The sequence below is a fragment of the Pinus tabuliformis genome, chromosome 6 (assembly GCF_031772625.1).
Source record: "Pinus tabuliformis cultivar Carrire ecotype Pingquan chromosome 6, CPIR1, whole genome shotgun sequence".
NCBI lineage: Eukaryota > Viridiplantae > Streptophyta > Pinopsida > Pinales > Pinaceae > Pinus > Pinus tabuliformis.
In genome coordinates this window covers 1305327637-1305352641 of record NC_142292.1, presented here as the reverse complement: position 1 = coordinate 1305352641, position 25005 = coordinate 1305327637, and the positions used below count along the sequence as shown (strand labels likewise).

At 31.7% G+C, this 25005-nt stretch overlaps 1 protein-coding gene across 1 annotated transcript; it reads right to left on the bottom strand.

Moving 5' to 3' along the window:
* Positions 1-14120: 14120 nt before the first annotated feature.
* On the bottom strand, positions 14121-15128 carry LOC149263407 (uncharacterized). Its single transcript, XM_089387704.1, has 2 exons — positions 14866-15128; positions 14121-14601 (listed from the first exon to the last, which is right to left on the bottom strand). The coding sequence occupies exons 1-2, from the start codon at positions 15016-15018 to the stop codon at positions 14293-14295; spliced, it is 462 nt and encodes a 153-aa protein (XP_089243830.1). The 5' UTR covers positions 15019-15128; the 3' UTR covers positions 14121-14292.
* Positions 15129-25005: the final 9877 nt, after the last annotated feature.

Below are 25005 nucleotides of genomic sequence, written 5' to 3'. Positions count from 1 at the left end.
TGAGCACGCTGCACTTTTCCAATTTTAGGTGACGAACTTAAAATTTAGATTCTGAACCAATGGGAAACTATTTGTTAAAACCGGAGGAGGTTTTCCTTCCTAACATACCAAATAAAGAAACATCTCTCAGTTTTCAAAAAACCCTTATGGTTAGAGATTTATGGATCCATATTTGAGCCCTATTTTTGTAAAAAAACAAGAAATATTTTGGCAATTTTGAGACAGTCAGAGGGTAAAAAACGCAATGTGCCCCACACTGCGATTTTGATGGGGAGCTCCAAATGATGTTTTTTTTGCACATTTAGATTCCTCATGAATTATATATCACATTTAGCCCAAGGGATCATACTTTTAGCAGGTTTTGACAGGTGAAAATGGCCAAAAACCACCTAAAAATCACCATTTTGCCCTCCTATTGAAGACCATGCTGCGTTTTTGAGAGTACTTGTGGGAGAATGCAGTTAATAGGGGCTAGAAGTAACCTTTTTCAACTCCTGAAGATTCCATAATATAACATACATCCATAGCTTTCCAATGAGCCATCAAGATCAGAATTTGGACTTCAGGAAGGCCTTCAAAAACCAGTTCTCCCAAATTCATTTTGTTTTCTTGAGGCTCATTGCGTTTTTGCCTATGACAAATTTTCTTTAGTTTTATCAGTTGGATTCGAATTTTTATGGTGTGATTGATTAACCTTGATGTAATTATGATGTAATTATGACTAAATAGTCTTGTTAAAGTTGTTTTATGTAAAATTAGGCTTCATTAATGAGAGTGGTTTGAGTCAAAGTTTAATTGAAGGAGTTGTGTTAACCTCCCTAGACATTAGGGTTTGGTTCGAACACCTTATGTAGCGGTTCATATATTCATGGATTCGACCCCTAAGAGAATGGAGGTGTTGTTTTGATCTATATGCATCATTTCCCCAATCATAGAACAGGTTGGACATCAGAGGTTGGAACACTTGTAGCTTGTACTTTAACTCTTTATTTAGGAAATCAAAGGATCAGTTGCAGCTATTATTTAGGAATTCATGTGCAGTGAGTTTGTGATGATGTATTTTCAGTTTTATATGAATGATATGCATCTCTCCTTTCCATACCTGTTCTCTTCAATGATTTTCCTTAAAGGTTATAAGCATAATTCTTTCATGTAAGCTTTGTTTTGATGGGAAAGTCATTTCATGTAATTTTCCTTCTTAATTAATGAATTCATGGTGCACATGCTCATCAAGACCTTCTTACTCCTTCAAACCCTACACTACATTGAAAAAACCCTATATCCATAAAAAAAAAAAGTATTGCTACCTTGCTCCTCCATATATTTGTTGTTGTAACCCTTTGATACTTTAACCTAGATACCTAGTTTTCATCCCTAATCTAACATCAAAACCCTAAAAACTCAAAACCTACCCTAGCCTAATATTCTTTTACATTCCAGTCAACCTTTGGCTGTGATTTCATAGAGAGATCCCTCTCTGGTTTGGTAGGGCTAGCTACCAGAAAGCCTGGTTTGAGGTTACTTCCATCAATCTCCTCCTCCACCTGGGACATTGTGGAGGATAACAACCTAAAGAAATATTATGCATAAAATTTTGGTGAATATCTATACATTATTTACCATTTTTTAGGTATGTGTGATAGTTAATGTTTTTCACATTTTCTACTACTTCTCCTGCTTATGTCATTTTTACACTTGATTTGCAGATGTCGACGTTCTCTCAAACTAGTTGTAGTACTTGGAATTTATCTTCCATAGTCTGGGTTATCTATTCACCCAGTGATGAGCTAGTCTCTATTCATGGAATATGTCTCGGTCAAACAACCAACAACATAGTAGAATATAGTGCAGTCTTTGAGCTATTAGATGATGCCATCACACTTGGTATCTATCGTTTGATCGTTAGGTTAGATTTGTAGCTCTTGTTATTGCATTTAAATGATGTCTATACAGTAAGGAGTCCAACAATGTTAAGAGTGTTTTTACGGGTCCGTCTTTTGGAAAGGAAATTTGATTATATCGAATATCAACACATTCCGAGATATTTTAACACATTGACAGATGCATTGACAAATCATGTGTTAAATAGACATTTGCAACATTTGTAAATTAAAAACAATATTCATTCATACATTTATCATGATAAACATTAGGAAAAGGTAGTAACTTTTCATTAAAATAGAGTTTGTATGTGTGTCTAAAAAATATGCCATCCAAGGACATAAGGCCCTATGGCCTTTTATTTTCCAAACATGCTGACACCAAAAATCAAAATGTGGTCCTAAAAACTAGAACAACTAAGCATGATGATGCTCATGATAACAAAACATAGCACGACCAACTTGACACAACAAACGTCTACAGGGCCGTGGAACCCCACTACATGTCTCTGATAGGCACGAGGAATGTCATCCATCCCAGTCTCTGGGATATTTGAAGTCAACCTCTCAAGGTTGTGTTCCAACTCTGTGAAGATATACTATGCCTTTGGGTTAGCTGTCCTAGCTGCTATAGGATGCTCACCTCGTTTATCAAATCATCTTAGCCCTACTGGTCGGGTTGGGCCCACGTTTGCACATGCATTTTGGATAATTAGCCTTTGAAGACAAAAAACACATAAAAATTTAAAAATTTGGAAATATGTCAAAATGCAAAAATTCTCACCTATATCACCCCACTAAGTTCTAGTTGGAAGTGGAATATTAGGATCACATTTGTAATCCATCCCATCATACAGAAAGTCCTCAATCGGAACAATCTGTTGGCCTAACCAGTCAAAAAAATATGCATTATATCTCACTACTGGTCCATCACCTCCATGGTGTGTTATCAGTGTAACCCACCTCATCATGCGTGGATCTTTGCCACCCCCCTCATCTATTAGAATCTGTTGTGGCCAGAGAATATGAAACCTATCTAGGGCAAAAGTAATAAGAATGGAACCATAACCAAAATTCTTCAGTTTTCCATTCTTGCATCTGGTCAACTGGCCCTTCATGTTCACCACCACTACTTGGCACTAGTTGTACAACATGGATTCCCAACATTACATGACCACCTGCATATGTGCCTGTGTGGCTAAATGAAGGGCAGTGCTGCCACACAATTTGCAAACAGTAAAAGTAATGGTCATCAGGGGCAAGATCTCGATGGTATGAATATCAATTCTCTCATCCTTGGGTGGTTCACCCCTACAAAATCATCGTAGATACCCATCAGTAGTATCTCCTCCCACCCTCTATCCAAATAATGAAATATCGGCTCCCCGATAAGACAACCCAGTCAAGAAATAGATGTCATCGATGTCAGTGGTAATGAGATGTTCGACGATTAAAAAAACATTGTTCCTGGACATTCCAGGTTCCTACTAGCCATGTCATCAGATCTACCTAATCTTTCATCTAAGGAATGAGCTAGTGTTTCAAGAGGCCACAAATCCTGAGAGCCTGCATGGTGGTCAGATTTGCCAAAGTTGCCAAATCATTGGTTTCATGTTTTCTTTCCCTCCACTCCATTTTGAGCAATCAAATGACCTAAAATGACCATTTTAAAAGGATTAGAATCATTTTGGAAACCCATCTCATGTTTTTTTTGGCCCAAAACTTGTTTAAAAATAAACCCTCGGTGCCTGTGCAACCGCCGTTTTATAGACAGGGCACAACTGCGTGAATTTTTCCAGTAAAATTATGTGTAGGTTGCGATTTTCCGTAATTTGAAATTTTATTGGCCTACACGTGCTCAATTGAAAAGAGGCAATGCAGGGCCAAGGATTCATTTTTAAACATAGTTTTGCCCTAAAAAAATAAATGGAATCTTAAAATGAAATTTTAAATGGATGAAAAGCTAAGTTAAGAAGAGATCTTGTACCTAGAAGAAGTGATGCGTGATTTTGTCCATTGGTTAGCTCAGAATCAGTCTTGGAAGTCTGGTGGTAAAGACTCCTCTCTTTGCTCTCAAATGATAAAAATGAAAATGGTTAAAATAATTTACCATTCCCACTTTTATAAATTTTCTGGAGCTAAATAATATTATTTTTTATATTTAAAACCTTTTAAGAGGGAAAGTGACATTTTTTAGTAGTTATGATGAGTTATTGAGTTTAAATGTGCAAGATAGGTTACGAAGTGAGGGTGAAACATTTTGACTATTTAGCATACTTTTATCACTTTTCATGCTCTTAAAAAATTATGAAAACAAAAATCATGGAGTCCTCTTTTAAGCCCTTTTTAGACTCTTTCAAAATGAAAGTATTGCTGACTACTTGCTTGTTTGAACTCGTAAAAGTAAATGAACAACTGTCCACCTAGTATAATTTTACCCCTTTTACGAACTGAGTTAGGACTATTTACGAAAAAGGTATACATTGACTGAAAATGGTCAATAGAGTTCTCTCTTATATTTATCCTTTTTCTGACCTGAGAGACTAAAACTTATGAAAAAGAACCTGATGGAGTTTAATTATGTTTTTTTCCTGACTCTCTAAAATTAAAAAATACTAAGCTTTACTTTCTCTGGGCTCATTAAAATTTTACAATAAAAGAATTGAATGAGTTTCTTTTTTGTGTCTTTTTCAAACTCTTAAAATAAAACGACATTGAGTTACTCCTTTATTGGACTCATAAAAACTAAACAATATAGGACCTATTAAGTATAAAGGGACCGAACCATTCCTTCTTAGGGTTCGTTAAAAGTACATTTGATGGACTCATTCAAAGGATGAGCTTACAGTCCAAGCATATGTTATCCTCCTCAAGCTTGTTAAAAAAAATAAAGAGGTACTTGCCAGTAATGGTGAAGAAAAATTGGGAAAAGGTGTCCATTTTACATTTTCATTTTTTAAAAGGTAGTAAGTCGCTCTTGAACATGACACTCTATCACAGTCATGTCTAGGTTAGGAAATCCATTTGTCTTACATTAATTGAGCCTCATTTGGAAGTCTGCATGGTTTTTGGTATTATCATTAAGCTGTCAAACGTTGCCAAGTCAATTTTCATGCCATTACGTGTTCAAAATAAGTTCAACCTCTGTTCAAAACCCCTTTGAAAATTCTAGCCTTCAATCACGTCATCCATCCTTGAGTCCGTCCTTTCAAACTATTTTCAAAACTTGACATTACGTTTTGTGTTGTAGGCATTCCTACAATAGATCGCTTCCTATCGACTTCAACTCATTATCTAGGAAGTTGATCTAGAAACCTTCAGTACCTTGAAGCTTGCATGCCTTAATGGCAGGTTTCTCGCTTTTGACGATAGGTTCTTGTCATTGGCCTTCGATGGAACAATTCTATGAGTGTCTGACTTCAGATCACGTATTCACACTTCATAGACTGTACTAGAAGTATTTTCAGAACCATTGTCATTATTGGTGGTTTCTCTTGCACTTGTTAACGATTTGCATCATTGATTGATAATTAAGTGGTTTCTGCCATGTTCGACTTTGAAAAATTCACTCGCATGGTTAGATTTGTACTGTGGATCGGGAGATGGAGATTAAGACCCTGGATCTAGTTTCATCAATCCAGGTTGCGAGGAAATTTTATATTCATAATTATGTAGACAAATGGTTTCATCCATGTTGTGTCTACCATCTATATGATTTTGGTTTTCCCATGCTTGTTCATTGAGTTCGCTTTACTCTGAGTATGAGAATTCCTACCTCAAAGATGATTTTTGATACATATTTGCATTGTAATCCTTGAATGTTCCTTGTAGGTTTCCGACCATTTGCTTTGATCTGATCCTTGGAATGATAAAGCGTTTCAATCTTTTAAACTTATTTTACAGACTTCGCACTTTAGGGGACAATCTATTACATGTCAATTTGTCACCATGACACTTGATCAATTTATGGGTCTTTTTACCATCCATGAACATGTTTGAACCAGCTCCCTCGGAAGTCAAACAACCCAAAGTATCTTGGAATAGATGAGGAATTTGGGGAAAATAGCTGTCACACATTGTTAAGTTCCACCTGTGTTGATTTTTCTATAGTTTCACGCACATTCACTAGAATTAACTCTAAGAAAAGTGCAGAGTTGTGCTCTGTCTGCCACTATAAACCCGCGTAGGTGAATTCAAAAAAGTAAAAATAAAAAGTACATTCTAGAAACATAGTTGGTCGAATATTTCCCAACTAAAAGCTTCCAGGTGATGACTATTCGAACTATAACCCTCAAATGATGCATCTTAATCCATTTTCTCATGGTAACCTAATCCCTCAATGAAGGAGTCTCATCCTCCTCTTTTGGATCTGAAACTTCCTCCTCTTGGCCTATAAAATTACTAGAGGGTAGAGGGATTGAGGAGGTCAAAATTCAGAGAAGACAAACTTATGTTGTTGGTTTGAGATTGGAAAGCTTGTCATCTAAGGAGGAGATTGAAGACATTTGGGAGGGACCTCATGGCATCAAGGCAAAGTTTGTAAGGTGCCTCTTAATCTTTGACTAATACAAATGAACACTTTCTCTCATGATTTGTCTTATTGGAATATTGAATGGTTTGCAATTGTTTATAAGTTTATTAAGGCAAATTCAATTCCTAATCTCCTTGATCACTAGGTTAAGTTGTTTGGATTAGTATATTCCATGTGCTTTTAATCCTTTTATGGTCGATATTTGTAGGTCTTATCAAGTATTGAAGAGCCGCATCGAATCACAACAAGGGATCTTCATCGAGCATTTTGTGAAATAGGTAAGAGGCTCATCCATTAGCTTTAATTCTTATAATTCAAACAAGTTCAACTTAGGAAAATGATCAGTTCAATTGTCTTACTTGTTCCTAGTTTCCATCAAGGATATAAGGAGATCGCTCATTTGTCTGGTATAACAATGGTATTGTAAAAAAACCTATTTAGAAGTTAATAATATCTATGGTAAATATTGATTATTAAAAATCTTGTTATATTGTAAATATTAATTATTTATGAGCTTATCAATTAAATTTAAAGAATTAACATCTCACAACTCACATATAACATCTCACATCTAACCCTTAACCATCCACCCTAAACTGGGTTGTAGAGCATCTTTTTGCACAATAAAATAAAATTAAAATTAAATATTTATAGAATATTTTGATTGTGAAATAAGTTATGGTTTTTAGGCATGTGGTATTGATAAGCCATGGTATTGGCCCATGATATTGTAACAAAGCCTATTTACATGTTAATAATATCCATGGTAAATTAGGGGTGAATTTCCATGGTAAAGTGGGGGTGAATTTCCATGGTTTTATGGTTTTTGGGCATGTGATATTGATAAGCCATGGTATTGGTCCATGGTAGGGTAACAAAGTCTATTCACAAGTTAATAACAAAATCAAAATATAACAAATTCACTTAAACTTTTTATTATTAATTGAGGCAACATTTAAATGTTTACGTGCTTTATATTACTTTTAACATTTTATTCATTACTTTTATTTTTATTTTTATTACTTTTAATGTTCTATTTATTTTTATTTAGTGACATATAAATGTTAAACATTTACACCTACACATATAACCTTAGACTGGATGACATTGACATTAGATTAAATTTGTTAAATATTAAATGTTAAACATTTACATGTTAATCATACTCGGTTGTAGAACACACCTAGAAGCAAAATAAATGAAAAAAGTATTTATTTATTTTGATTTTGGGTAGAATTTCAATCTTATAATTTAAATTATATTGTGATTTTCCTTATTTAAAATATTTGGTTATTTAAAATGAATTTTCAAATATGTAAATAGTTTAAAGGTATAGAATAATAAAAAAAATAAGAATAAGAATAAAAATAAAAATTCATAAACACTCAAATTATATTAATTACACCTCTAAACATACAATTTTAACAAATCCACATAACCAATTAAAAAAAAAAACTATTAATATATATATATGCTAATTTTTGCAATACAACCAATCATGTGGTCCAATAATTAGGTAAAAAGATTTAGTTCACAGTGATCATGTTGTCCAATCTTAAATAAGACTACACTAAAAGCTACTGAAAACCTAATTTTTTCAATTAAAAAAAAAAACCAATCAATTGAAAGTAGAATGTATACACATAAAGTCGTGCATAATGTTATGCGCTAACGGAGATTTAGTTAAGAAATTTCAAGAGATTTAGTTGAGAAATTTCAAGAGAAAAAACAAAACTACAAGGATTGTATTTGAGAATCATTAATTACTAAATTAAGCCCATACGAGGTTATCAAATTGATAAGCAACGTTCATTGAAAAAATGAACCCCTTCTTAATTAATTAGTTAATTAAGCATGCGCATGCACCAGCTCTGGCATGAAATGTCATTTCATATATTATTATGTTTCCCTGGAAGCGTGCTGTATTTCAAATTAATGTTGTTCGCGAATAGAAGAATAGAATTGATTTTACAATATTTGTCTACTTAGCACGCACGCTGTAATATTTAGTCCTGGGATTGGATCAATTTCACTATCTCTGATGCAGTGGGCCTCGGAGACTCCGCTAATTGCCCAAAATTCCACTCTCAACAACCCACCAATATCTGCTCATAAATTTGCTTGCACGCTTTGTTTTAAATTGTGGTGGGGATGATAGTCTGGATTCCCAAAAAAGTCAAAACAAAATCCCTGCAACACGATTTCAAATCCCAGCCTGTCGTCTCTGCTCACCCTGCAGTGAACAGATTGAACGCTTCCTATAATGGCTGCCTGCAAAAAACCAACATGAAAAGCGGCAGATGCTGGAACCACCGATGCATGTGATTATGTGATCGAGATTGTGAAACAAAATGGTAGGTAGCTTTCAAGTTATTTGTAAGCAATGAAAGCAAGTACCAATAAAGTAAGTTTAACCACCAATTTTAGTTGGTAGAATCACCAACTTTAGTTGGTAGAATTTTGATGTTTGGAATAGATTTAAATTTTATTTTGATCTAAGCTTTACAGTTAGCATGTTGAGTAAATGAACAAATAGACTTTATAAGCCCACATCTTCATGATTGTTTTAGATAAAAAAAAATCATATTTTAGAATTTTGATGCTTTTCAGTGAATAAACAATAAATACTGGGCTATCTTCATGATTTTTTTAGTAGATAAAAAAATCATATTTTAGAATTTTGATGTTTAGAATAGATTTAAATTTTATTTTGATCTAAGCTTTACAGCTAGCATGTTCAGTGAATGAACAAATAGACTTTATAAGCCCATATCATCATGATTTTTTAGATAAAAAAATCATATTTTAGAATTTTGATGTTTTTCAGTGAATGAACAATAGACACTGGGATATCTTCATGATTATTTTAGTAGATAAAAAAAATTATATTTTAGAGTTTTGATGTTTGGAATAGATTTAAATTTTATTTTGATCTAAGCTTTACAGCTAGCATGTTTAGTGAATGAACAAATAGACTTTATAAGCCCATATCTTCATAATTTTTTAGATAAAAAAATTCATATTTTAGAATTTTGATGTTTTTCAGTGAATGAACAATATATACTGGGATATCTTCATGATTTTTTTAGTAGATAAAAAAATCATATTTTAGAATTTTGATGTTTGGAATAGATTTAAATTTTATTTTGAATGAACAAATAGACTTTATAAGCCCATATCATCATGATTTTTTAGATAAAAAAATCATATTTTAGAATTTTGATGTTTTTCAGTGAATGAACAATAGATACTGGGATATCTTCATGATTTTTTTAGTAGATAAAAAAATCATATTTTAGAATTTTGATTTTTGGAATAGATTTATAAATAAAAAACTTATGTCTTCATAATTTTTTTTAAGTGAAAAAATCATATCTTAGTGTCAGCTTTACAGCGTGCATGTTCGGTGAATGAACCAATAGGCTTTATACGCCTCTCTGTATCGATCCAGGTGTTAAAATATTGCAAGTTATTAGTGTTTTAAAAGTACAACTCATTTTGATTTACATCGATCTCCTCATTTCATTTTGTTTCTTTCCAATTCACATCATATCAAAATATTTCAATATATTCCTGCAGTAAACTCATTGTTGGTGGATGTCAGTGTTGTGTCTCTACCGTACATGACACATTTTCTAAGCTGTCACACATTTCTGGACCTCTCCAATATTTGATTTGGAAGTATGTGATCTTGCTATTATTTTCCTCATATGTATTGATTAAAGTTCTTTTTAAGGATTGCATGACAATTTATTCTTAAATGTTTTGTCATTGATTTTGATACTGCACTATCATAGTTGATAGCCCTCTTTATTTAGGAATAAAACATAAATTTGTGTACTAATAAATCATAGGGAATGATTATTAAATAGCAAATATTCTTGGTTGATATGATATTAAATTCAAAAAAAATTTTAACGAGTGTTTTAGGGAAAGTAGATATGCACATGGTTTTATGGGCAGATGAGATGAATGGTTGGAAATGTGTTTTTTTTTTAACAAATTTTAAAGGGTTGATTAGTACATTTGATGTAATTTGTGGGTACTGTGATAATCAGTCAATTTAGTAGTTTTTGTTTTATTTTTTTTTTTTTTGTTATTTTTTTTTAGATATTTTGTTATTAATTATGGATATGTATTATATAAATTGCTTATTGCTCATAAAATGTTTAAATGAATATTAAATAATTTTTTGATTTTGAGTTTTTTTTGGTGTTTGTAAAAGTGTTAAATTGTTTTATAAGAGAATTCAAACTTAATACATAATACAAAATTTCAATATGCAAATTATTCCTTATTAATGAGAACTTGGAAATGAATTGAAATATCATGATGTATTTGTAATGAATTAATTTCAAAAATTTAACTATTATCACATATTTATAAGAACATTAAATTACTTCAATAAAAACTTAACCTCATTCTTTAGTATTCTTTTGAATATGAAAGGTTTAAATTAAGTTATGATCTATATAAATTAGACAACATTAAATTAGTTCAATAAAAGTATAAGATCATTGCTTAATATTCTTTTAAATATAAAATATTTAAATTAAATTATGATATATATTCAAAATATTTAAATTAAATTATGATATATATAAATTAGATACTATATGATATATGAAAGATTATAAATACTATATTTTATATATTGATTATTTTTAATATTAACTATTTTTAATATAATAGTATTAATTTTAGTTCACAAAATTTCTACAACAAAAATAATATTATTAAGAATAAAAAATAACATTTTTATGTGGGGTAAATAATTATGATGATTTGAACTTTGAATTTCCTAGTTAATATTATTAAAAACAAACAATATTTTTATGTGGGATAAATAATTTTAAAGATTTGAACTTTAAATTTTGCAATTTATACATCATAATATGATAATATGATGATACCAAATTAAACTTCTCCATAAAAAATAAAAAATAACTTAATATTAATTGATAATATGATGATACCAAATTAAACTTCTCCATAAAAAATAAAAAATAACTTAATATTAATTAAAGGCTGTATTAAAACATTCCTTAATATGAAATCACCCATTCAATTTCCACCCCTTAAAACAATAAAACTATATATTATATATCATTAATATATTTTAATTAATCTATACATTTTGAAAAGAAAATTACTTTCCAGTTAGAAACTCTAAATAATCTATTTAAAATAATAAATATTTAAATATATATTTAATCTTTGATTTTAATCTTCGAAAATATATTTAAACAAATTGTTAATTGCAACTCATTCTCATGTATACTTTTCCTATCATTGCTCATTGTAATTTAATTTTAATTTTACTGGGAAAGATACCAACACTACTTAAAAAAAAAGACTCACTCCACCCAGAGTCACTATCGACTCACTCCACCCAGAGTCACTATCTTTCTTCTCTGTTTATTTCATTTCAGTTCATTAATATTGAAAAAACTCACTCCACTGAAAGGCTCTGTAACTTGATATTGGACTTATGCCTTTTGAGTGGACATTTAAACATATTCCAGAATATTAAAAAATCCATATAAATAAATAAAAATACGGTGCATCGCAGCTCATTTTAAGCAACAGTTGTCCTGTGATTCTGCATAACTATGCATGTCTTACTGTCAGAGTTTTAATTGATATTTATTTATTTGTGAGATATATTTGAGTTTAAGTTGTTGTAAATTTAAACATAAATGAAATTTGTCATATATAATCGGTATAAAATTGGACAATTTAAATGTTTTTAAATTAAAAAGTTAACCACTTAAATATATTTAAATTTAAAGATCCAAGAGACACACAATAATAAATAAAGATTCGCTTCAGACATCACCAAACATAAACAATCAGCAAAGGTCTGCAATCGACATAGAGTACTAATAACATAGCAATCAAACACAGTACAGAAATAAAAAGTTTTTTTTTCAGTAAGAAAAAAGCATAATGTATTATAAGATCAAAATATAGATATAGATATGATTTATTTTTATCTAATTATAATATACAATTTATCTGGGAAACTATATTATGTTTTGGCACTCCTAAAAACCATATGACATTAAATATATCTTATGAACAGTCAAATATCTAATAAACAAAACTGTTTCGAAGAAAATAGACAAAAGTAAATTAACCAGCAATACAGCCAATAAAAATATATATACAGCCAATAAAAATATACATACCTCCTCATATCCTTCCATGCAGTCTAGGAGTCCAGTAGATTTAGAAAAAGAACTGAAATAAAAGTTATCATGAATTTTAAAGTTGTATCTCCGACAATAAACATTGGAACATGAATTTTAAAGTTTTATCTCCAACTTTAAACACTTGCACACTTATCTAATGATTTCAACAGTTACATTTCTGCCCCCATCTTTGTCACTGTAAATGTCTGGCGACGACCGTTGTGTAGGTATGTGAAAGTAAAGAAAGAATATATATATATATATCTCTCTCTCTGTTACACAAAAACTGTTGTAGAGAGGTGGGAAACTAGTTTTAATAGTTTTAGTTAGAGTTTTGGAACTGTATAGTTTTAGCTAGAGTTTTGGAATTGTATGGGAACGTTATTTTTTCAGTTGGATTTGCAATGGAGTTGGGAAAGTTTCAGGAGCTTTGAAGACTTTTGTTTTGATTTTCGGCTTTGGGTTGGCGAATACAAAACCTGTAGAAAAATATGTTAAACTGCCCACAAAACATGATCCTATGTTGAAACCTTCGAAGGAAGAAAGGCCAAAGACATCCTTAACACAGATATCCTTAATTGAGCAAGGAAGAGTGTGGCAACTGGGCAGATATCTGGATGTCATGCTAATGAGAATTTCTTTTGTTGTTTATGTATATATATCACTGAAGATTTTGTGTGCATATTGTATGTGGAAGTCAATGCTTAAACATTAGAGTTGCTTTGCTTTATCTTTTAAGGATAACTAGAAAAACATATGTAACTAATCCTTTTTATTTTTAACCCAGACTGTTTCAAAGATGGGTCAAGTGTAAAAAAAATGATAATTAACTTGACATAAATATATAAGAATATATTTATATATAACAGAAATTATATAATTATTATTTATATATTTAAATTGATTTTAATATTTTAATATTAATTTTAATTATTACATAAATTATATAATTAAAAAAACATTTTTAATTTTTTATTATATAATATTATGGCTTTTCCTATTAGCCATTTTTGGTAAATTTTGAAGAAATTCTTAGCCTTTCCTGACATACATATCCAAGATCCCAACTTTTCCACGTTCAAAAAACTCATGCAACATAAATATAAATAAATAAATCCATTCTCACCAGTGTGACGTGGAGCTTGGCGCAAGGTGGAGCTTGGTGCAAATAGTGTGGCTGTCTGTGGTTTTCTTTCCCATGTTTCGAGACTCAGGCTATAACATGTTTGTGTATATTGAGATTTATCTGCTATAATATGTTTGTGTATATTGAGATTTATCTATTTTAATTATAGATATTGTTGGGTAGAACTGAGTGCACGTAGTGTGGTAAAGAAGGTCTCTAATTTTCTTTCCTAAATTTAGAAACTCTTGTTATCTCAAACTCTTGTTATCTCCTTTAATGGCAGATATTATTAGTGAACTTAGCCAGTACAAAATTAATATAATAAACTACATTTAAACAAACAAAAGCAAAACATTCCAACCCTAAAGAGTAATGGCAGAAATCACATCAAAATATTCCTCTAATTCCCACTTTTTCATTAAAATAGAAAACAATAACAAAGCCCATTAGGATTCCCGCATCGGAACAATTCAACATCACACCAACACAACTGTACACTGTGAATCTCTACAATTTATTTCCTGGTATAGGCTTATTTGAAGCGGGGCATGATCACGCTAGCTAATGATAGCCGTTGGGCTTTTCTGAATTTACAATGTTGTGCTGAGCATTAGCATTAGCATTACTATGATTATTATTGTTAACCTCACATCTATCAACTGGGTACTTCTGAGCATTCTTGACGAGCTTTCTGAGGGCCTCTTGGCCAAGATCCAAGCCACAGATGTCGGCCAGACGGACTAAGTATAGCAGGACGTCCGAGAGTTCTTCTCCCAGATGCTCTTTATCAGAGTTGCTCCAGTTAGGCAGTCCCCTGGCAACTTCTCCTTTCCACTGGAATATTTCAGAAAGTTCCCCAACTTCTCCCACCTGCAGTCACACACCAAAGTTCCATCAACCCAAATTCTAATTATCAACAAGGGCATCCACAGACGTAGTTAATATTTCTGGACTCTGCAAATGGGCATAAGAAAGATTTATTTAATATTTCTGCGATTGCAGGTGGTTTATATTTCTGGACTCTGCAAATGGACATAAGAGAGATTTATTTAATATTTCTGGAATTTGTAATACATAAAAATAAGTTAGCTAAACATCTATCATATAGAAACTAGTATAAATTTATATACATACAAGTGCTAGAAGAAGGTTACGAGGACTGTGAAACTGATCCCAGTCTCTAACTCTTGCAAATTCTGCAAGTCTGTACTGCAATTCTTTCAGGGACACATCCGCCTTATTTGAAGCCTGTGTGACAGAATCCTCCATCTCCATGTTCATCTCCATGGAAACTCAAGAATTTTACGTTCTTCGATCCCTACACACCCAGAGAAACCTTACCCACAAGCAGGGAAAGGAAGAGCAATAGAACGTGGAATAATGAAACATGCCAGGGTACTTTTATAGCCACCAAAATCTGGAAAGAGAACTACAGTAAGATTGATGATAAAAGATGGTGAGTTAGAAAGAGGGAACAGAGAGGATAAAACGTGCCATTTCCATTATAATAATCACGACTCCCAACATTTTCTAATGAAAACTGACCCATGTCTTGCATTTTATACTTATGGATTCTAATTTATTTTTAAACATGAATTTGTCAAATTCAAAATCCAAGGTATCTTGATTTTAAATTTTATTTTCTCTCGCCTGATTCATGTGTCTATATATTAAAATTATTAATTGAATTCATTTGCGAATTAAATGATTTATGATGCTAACAATCTCGGATTATTCTGATAATTAAATTTTAAAGTAATTTTCATGTTTATTAAGTGGCATCCACATCTAAATTTAACCTAATTCCATTTGGAATTTCCATCTAATTCGATTTACTAGGTCTTGCTTTTCATAAACATGTGACTGTGCATCCATTACGATTCCATCGAAAGTGAAAAGCATTATACACTTCATGACACAGAGGACCACGAAGTGCCAAGGTGGCAACTCTTGCAAATTGAACATATGGCAAAACCATAGAGTGGTAAGCAATATATTTAAAGCAGTATCGACATGACAACTCAATAATGCGCCAGAACACGCTAGATGGTACAGATTGGACATTACATACGTAAGTAATTCAGTGCTTAATGTTATTTATTTGTTTAAAGTTGACACACATATTCCATATTGTTGGCTTTGATTTAAAGTAGTGGTCTCTAATATCCAGGCCTGAGGTATGGTGCTCACTTTGGTTTAAGGTATGGTGCTCACTTTGGTTTAAAGTATAGTGCTCACTTTCCATGGTGGTTGTACTTTATATTGAACTTCCCCACTTATCTTTATGCTAGCCCATCAAATCTCAATTTAAAATAATTCAATCTCTTTCCATTATTTTCACGGTCACATCAATAAATTGAAATCACACATACCATTATTGCACTATATTGCGATTTGAAAAAGACAAAGGAGTCTATGAGGAGAGGTGTGATGTTAGGAATGCTTGGTTATGATGTTGTGATAGATATATCTTATTTTATAGGGAAGTGGGGAAGAGGATATGATGATGTAAAGTGCAAGGTTCCTTTGGAATGGGACAAGTACCAAAAATATCTGTATTATATGATGTATATTTTTTTCGTTTATATGATTTTCAAATGGTTCATATATTATATATATATATATATATATATATTATATACATATATTTATTATTACTAGTTAAATTAATTAAGAATAGTTAGTTAAAAGTGTTTTGTTTGGTTAAGAGTTAGTTTTTAGAAATTTGTTAAGGTTAGTAGGAGTGAAAGATGTTTCATCAGAGATCATCAACAGGTGATTTGAGGTGGAATTGTTTTTTTTAATAACAATGAACGTATTTATTAATAGTAGTGAGTGATGATTGTCTTCATTGATGGTTTGACAAAATTATGATAGGTTTTCCCACTATGAAACAAAAAATGTTGATAACTATTATATTATTATTAATTGAATAAATTGTATTACTTTGAAAAAAGTATGTTCATTTAAAATATGATATAAATTGGATTATTATATTATTCGTTATTTATTTTGAGCTTTTTAAGTGGAAAAAATAAGACAATTTGTGGGCTTTTTTTCACAATGGGTTAAGAGATTGAATAACTGGAGTTTGAAACCTTAGTGAGTTATTTTGAGGCATTATAAGACATTTTTTGGAATAAAAAATTGTCATTTTTAGTGCACAACCATAGGATATTTAGGATTGATCTACATTCAGACACTTTTCCAACTATGTAAGAATTACAGTTAGCTTGTTGACCACCATGGTATGAGAGGATGCCATTTCATGGCTCATTACTCATGCAAATGAGGCTATCCACTTAGTCTTTTAAAAAGACTCTAAAAGAACAAAAAGATAACTTGGTTGAGCATGGAGGGAGTCAAATCTTACCCCTAGTTGGCTATTGGGCTATGTTAAATATCACGTGCTTAGGAGGAGTAGAGGTTCCATCCTATGCTATTGTATTTAGTTTCATAGTTGACTAGAGAAACTAGAAGTAAGAAGGTAGAGAGGAGAAAAGAATGGGTTGAGATACCACAAGGTAACTTCATAGAGAGTACATCTTTCGTTGTACTTGTATATTTTCATACCAAAGAAAAGAGAGCAAATTAGCCTCATACTCCATATAGGTTTTTCCCTATAGAAGTTTCCAAAGGAAAAAAATTATGTTTATTATGCATGTGTGTATATTTGTTTTTATTTTATTTTCAACTATTTCATTCATTTAAACAAAAAAATATTTACTAAAAAAACCAACCCTCATAGTATAGATTTCAATTATTTTTATTATATTTATTGTGAGAAACTATTTCAATGAAATATGTATAGCAATTTAAAAATTAAAACATAATAAACAAAATAGTTTACAATATAAAAATATATAATATTAAAATATTTTTACCATAAGTATTATTCAAAATAATTTATTATTTTATTTATAAAAAATATTTATTGAATTTTCAAAACATTACAAAGCTAATTCTAACTCAAATTCCAACGATTAGTTACTTTTGGTCATAGTCAAGTTTCTATAGTCCCCTATATTAATTACTAGTTCAATTATGCCTACAATTTGATTAGATGTTATCTTTTTTATAATCGGAATAGAAAATAATTTATGTTACAAATATATCCTTTATGTGCAAACCTTTGTGTCAATTTACAAAATTTCTTGTATTTATGTTTGAGATCCATATTTTCCTCCTACCTAATGTCTAGCATAATACTTAGAAATAATTCACCTATTCAATATTTATTCTATTAATATACTCTTTGGAACAACCCCAAAAGCCAGTAAAACTTACATTTCATGGCAATTAATTTTAAGTTACAATGTCTCTTCCCTGAGCATATATCTTGTTTTCGGGGAGTGGTCAATAGTATCCCAATTAGAAAGATACATATGAGTAAAAAAGACTAAGTTACTAGAATCCGAAGATGACTAACACCCATGTGCCTTTCCGTTTAAAATTCCTCCATTTGATGTCACATATGTCCAATTTCATCCCCAACCGTACACAACACGGTCCTCTATTCTACAAGGTCCTCTATTGTGGTAGATAAACTAGAAACCAATTGGTTATACCTAATCTTCATTTATAATATTTCCTCTTACAGGTTTTGGAGCTATTGATCAATTATATTATGATACTTGCTCCTAAACATTATCCTAGCTAAATTTAGACTCCATTAAGTAGAAGTTCTTTACTAAGATAGTAGTTTATGCCAACTGTAAAGTACCTTCTCTTCAATCTCAAACCTACGATGTCCTTGCCAACCTACGAGACACAAATTAGATTTTCTCCATTTCTTCCACACTGCTCACTATTGCAAATTATAGGAATGATGGCCACATATTAAAAAAAATCCCCAAAGATTGAAAAAACTCCCAAATAATTGAAAAAATTCTCTTTAGACATAGACAAACTACCAAATTCATCTACTTGGTAAAAAAAGACAAAGAACATCCCAACCTGAAAGGGTATCAAATTTGTTGCACAATTGTTAGACATTGGCTCCTACATCTTATCATCATTGTCATATACATCCCTAAATCCAGACTAATTATTGCAATTGATTCTCATTTTAAGATATCAACTCTCCACAAGGATTCAGGAGTCGACATTAAACTAAACTTCATCACCATCTAGTTCCAACATGGGAAAGGGTTATACATTATTCAAATTTCATCCCGAGAGAGCAGAGGCACTAAAGGTGAATACCTTCTATTTTCATTCATAAGAGGGGCCATCAAATCCATCTTAAGTTAAATTAAACGAGTCGGTATGACTTTGCACATCACCCTCCACAACCATGCATAGAGAGTGGACTTGCCCTATTTTAAAACCTTTGTTCACGAAACAACCACATGGTTCAACATGGCAGAGGCCCCAACTATGCAAATTTGGTAACTTCGTATTGATATCTTGGTTAATTAGCGAATTGGGAGATACACTTCTCTCATTAATACTAATGACATCAAGGTCTAAGGATCAAGCTCAATTAACCAAAGAGTCTAATGTTTGATTATTATGATAAATAAAATGATATACAACTTCTACTAGCACTAATTTGATAACAAGTGGATCCTTTTGAAAAAAATTCTAAGTTTATACTCAATCGGAAAGGAACCTTAAAAAGGATGGTATATTATTATTCGTGAAACCTCCACTATAATCAACTTCTAAAGGGCAAGACTATTAGCTTGAATCAACTCTTCAAAGAGGGAATATGCTTATGCCTAATTATTAATTAATACTTTAATTATATCTATGTTTTCATGGAGGTTTATATTGGTTTATTTGGCAAATAAAAATACAATGAATGATATGTTAGAGAATACAAATTTAGATGTATAAAAGTGTTTTTATACTTTAATTTAATGAGCATATTTTAAATAAATAAAAGTTAAAATAGCATTTCTATAAAGACTATTTCTTTTTACATAATTATTTTCAATTAATATATATCAAATTATAAAAAATGATATACTGAAATATTTACAAGTATATATTTAAATAAAAAATAAAATACTTTTAAAATAAAAATAAACAACGATTCATTAGGAGAGAGACACCAGTTCCATTTAGTTTTTTGGATTCTGTATAGGTGCCATTCATGCTCTTATAACTATAGGAGTTGTCTTTGTTAAAGGTTGGGACAAAAGCATCCATTTTTCTTTTAATTAAATTCTAGTGAGTTGGAGATATATGGAGGCCAAAATTGTGTTCTCTCATTTTAAGAGATGGTGAAAAATGATATTGTTGATATGTGCCTTATCCTATTAATGATGTGTCTTAAGATGTTTCGTTTATTTGACATGCATGTTTCCATTGGTCTTATATGTTCTATAAATGTGGCTTTCATTTAGTGTTTCTAGGTTCTCCTTTTCTTATTGGTTTCTTCTAGGTTGGCATGGGGAAATGTTATTTCCTTCAAAAATGTATTCCTTGATAATTGGGCTACATTAACATTGCCTTAAAGAGTCAACCATAATGCACACCATATCCATATGTATTATTTATTAATAGGAGGAAGGTAAAATCAACAAGGAAGATGGGCATGACTCTTGGAGAGGAAACATTGAATCAAGTGATGAATGTGGGGGAAAGAAATATCAGGATATAAATCCTTCTACTAGCTTTATGGTAAGAGTAAACTTCCAACACTTGGGTGAGGATAATAATCCTAACAAAATCCATAAGATATTTTAAAAAAGATATGACATTAGGGTAATTTTGAGGAAAAAATGGGTCTTAAAACAAAAAATGTAATATAAAAATTAACTTTGAAAGAACCAATAGTTTTCAAGATGATGATGTCAACCATAATGGTAAATGATTTTGGAGGAAAAAAAAGAAAAATATGTTTTTAAATCATATTTTTAGCTCTCCTTATAGGTTTACCAAAATTTCAAGTTTAAGCACTTGTTGTACGTAGAGTTAAAACTCCACATCCAATAAGTGCTTACACTTGAAATTTGGGTAAACCTATAAGGAGATACGTCAAAAGTATGATTAAAAAAGTTATATTTTTTTCTTTCCATTTTAAAACTCATAATTTTTCTTTTGATTATTTTCTTTAAAAGGCCCATTTCAGACCTCAAATTTCCCTTAATGTTAGTAGGTACATCTTCATCATCATTTTCTTATTTGCACACCAAATTGGTAATTACCTTTCCTATTTCATGCTATAACTTCTCCCAACACTATTATTGATCTTTTGGGAATGGAGTGACTACCCACTGGTGACAATTTTGTTATCCCATGTTGGAATGATAATTGGAACACTCCTTGGATTAGGCTTTTCTCTCTTATATGAGGAGATTTAGTGATGGATATAATTCATTAATGCCATGCTAATGTAATATAATACCAATATGAGACTAAATATTCTCCAATATAACAAGCCATGGTAAAGAGAATAAAATGATGATATCTCGAACAACCACCTTGAAAAAAATATTTGGTCACTTATATGGCTCCCTTATTTACCTTTTTGTCATCAACATTATTGAGAATACACTTGAATTGGTAGTACTATATTTCCTTGTTAAATCTAATAAATAGAATCATATGATTATATGCATGAGTAAATTGGGATAACATGGTATCAACTTGTACCATGGTGGTAAACATGTTAGGTCAACTTGCAAGAGGCATAAATTTTGCATACGAGCTTCAATTTTTACAATCCTTGCATAATTGGAAAGGTATTTGAGTGTAGAATAGTGTATTATGGTATTGTACTAAGGAGATAAAATTTGGAAATTAAAAATGTCATTTAGTTCCTCAAAATGGATCTAGAAGGTTTCATATCCCAATTCTCCAAACTGGGATCCATCGATAAAAATTACCCTACAAGATAATTCCTTTAAATTGTCCACTATAAAAGTAATGAGATAGATGAAAAATAGCATGATGATCCAATTCAAATCATAGCTCCCAATTTTTGGAGGATTTTGGTACCCAAAATCCTTAATAAATAAAGTGAGAAAAAATTTCTTCCAACTTTTCCTTGGAGTACCATTTTTCTTTGCCTAGAATTTGTCCTTTCAATCCAATTTATCAAAGGCCATGCTGTGATTATATTGTAGTTTTTGGCATCTTGTGCAAAATTTTTTCCTCTACTAACTCTACCTAAGCATCTGGTGTTAAGTCCTCTATGCAAAGTAGGACTTGCCCCTTCTCTTAATCCCACATGGAAGGCTCATAGATTTTGATATTCTCCACATTCACTATTGAGTAAATAAGCATGTGTGGAGGTAGAATAGGTTTGTAGGTATTATTCCCCACCTTTTCGAAAATATTAAAAGGGCCATATCATGGAGCCTTGACCTCTATACCAAGACACTATAGACCTTCCTTGTTCAAGTATAACCATATTTTGTCTCCCAATCTTAGTGGTTTCTCTATTTTGTGTTGATAATGCATGGCCTTTATTTTTTCATATGACTTCTTTAACATTTTATGTACTTGCAAATGCATCTTCCTATTCTTCTCAACAATTTTTTCTTATCTTAATGCATCCCTTATGAGATCCTCCCTCACTCCTCCTTATTGTCCATATACAACATCTAATAATAAAGGTGGGAAAAGTCCAAAACAAATTTGAAAAGGGGGACTTACTAGTAGAAGTGGTGGATTGCTCTATTATAAGAATGTTATATATATACCGGGTTTTCGTACTAGGTCTTCAAATTATTTTGATTGTAACTCTAAAAAGATGCACCAGGTCCTATGGACTACTATTTTCTTATTTATGTGTTGATGAAATGTTGTAAAGCTTTTTAAATTCTTTTCCATCTTCTCCTATAACATAGTCCAAAATGAATTGAGAAATATAATGTATTTAACTAAAAATATTCTCCTTAGTATCCTCAGGTTCACCTAGACTATATAAGAGAACATGTTTTCTAATTCTTTCACTTTAGTATTCTTTTCATTGGGAATAAGAATGCACATCCTTCAACAAATAGGCATTCATGTCCCTTCCTAATTGTTGGTAAATCCCCCACAAATTCCCTAGAAAAACTTTCCCAAGGACAAGTGGTTATGGTTAAGGGATGGTATAGACCTTTTTCTCATATTATTAGGCTTGCTATTAGAAGTATACAATCTCTACTATAGATTGTAACATCTGCTTGCATTCTAGGCTAACACACATACCTATGCAATTTGGAAATATTCTTCCCAACACCAAAATTCCCCGTAACCTTGGATGTGTGAGCCTCTCTGAGAAGCTATATTCACTCACTTTTAGGAACTCAAAAATTGTCTAATATGTAGAGGAACACATATTGGAGATGATACCTAGCACTTTCATCACCATATTCTACATGAATTTGTCCTTGCAATTGTTGAAACACCTCCTTGAAATCCTAATATTTTGGGTATGTCTCTCTATACACATCATAGGGGAAAGGCTTAATGTGCATTATAGTTTGCAAAGATATAATTTTTTTTGTGGGTGGCAATGGAAGTATGTCAAACTACTTGTTTGTACTACCCTTATTATACTTAATTATTAAATTAAACTATTATAATAACCTAATACAATTATATTGTTTCAGTTGTTGTAACTTACTCTAGGCCGAGATGTACTGTAGTATCTAGTGATCTATGTGGATGACATATCCTTTCCATCGAATAATGTTTCCAATTTTTTTATAGCTTGTATCACGACATAGAGCTTCTTTTCATAGGTAGGGTAGTTAAGAACTACTCCATGAAATGCTTCAAAATGATAGCTTACATGCCTTCCTCCTTACATTAAAATCACTCCCAAGGCATACCCATTCGCAAATGTCTCCACTTCAAAGGGATTCTACGAATTGGTTAATGTCAGTACTAGTGCTTGAATAATTTTTTTTCATCTCTCAAAATGCCTTACACTGACTCTTCTCACATTGGAAACTCTTGCCACTCCTTAATATGTTGTGGATTGGTATAACTACTAATGAAAATGAAGATATGAATATATGCAGGTACTATGCATCCCCAACAAAATTCCTAACTTCAGAGACGTTTGTAGGCACCAACCACTTCATGATGGAATCCATCTTCCAAAGATATATCTTGATCTGAATGGAAAGAGGAATCTACCCATGGTATTCATTTACCCATGGTATTTATCCATCCATGGTATTCATCCGCCCATGGTATTGTCAGTGGCATCTACCCATGGTATTCATTCACCCATGGTATTTACCCACCCATGGAATTTACTCGTCATATTATAACTGAAAAAAAGACTATAAGTAACAAGTAACATTTTGTAAAAGGACATATTGTCCATCACAATGTACCTTTTACAATTATTTTCTATTTTAATAAAAAAAGTCTTTTTGGTTTTATTTACTTTGTGTTCTCTCCTTTTTTTTGGCATTTCAATTTTTCAGATCTTGGGGGCCTCCCCCCCCCAAGATCCATTTCAACTTTTTAGATCTTGGATGCCTCCCCCTAAGATCCAAATCTTGTGGAAGACGACTCTACTATAGATCCAAACCTTGGGGGCCCCCAAGATCTAAAAAATTGAAATGGATCTTCGGGCAAGAGGCCCCCAAGATCTGAAAAATTGAAATGCCGGAAAAAAAAAGAAAAAAAAAAGAGGAGATAAAAAAAAGTAAATAAAACCACAAATATTTTTTTTATTTATTAAAATAGATAATAATTCTAAAAGCTATAATGTGATGGAAAACTTGTCCTTTTACAAAATGTGACTTGTTACTTATAGTCTTTTTTTTAGTTACAATACCATAGGTTAATTCTATGGGTGGTTTTGACGGTGTTGGACCCGCCAACATTCAGGGGATCACCCTGGTATGAAGTCCCAACTAGACCTCACACAATTTGGTGTGGGAGTCCCATCCAGTATGATGGCTCGATTGCCATTGTCTTAAGGATTTGCCTCAACTCTTTCTTGTCAGCATAGGAGAGTGGTTCGCTTTGTCTTCGAGAAGTGAGGTTTATGTGCCTCATGAGTGTAAGTGTACTTGTGTCAATGTTTGTTTCACTGTGAGGGGAAGAGAGTGAAGGTGAGTTCTAGGTTGAAAGGGATCAGTCCCAACTCAGCTAGGAACACACAACACAAAAGGACACACACAACTTCTGTTGGAGCAGTCCACTTAGATGCGACAGTCACAACATACAAGGTAAGATAACATGTACAACACTCACGGATCAGTCCAAATGAGTGCAATGGTTGTTACAACAAGGTTCATGTGAAAGGTCTGCCTGATGTCTGGCAGAGCAGTCGACACAAACGGGACATCATTGACAACATATACAACA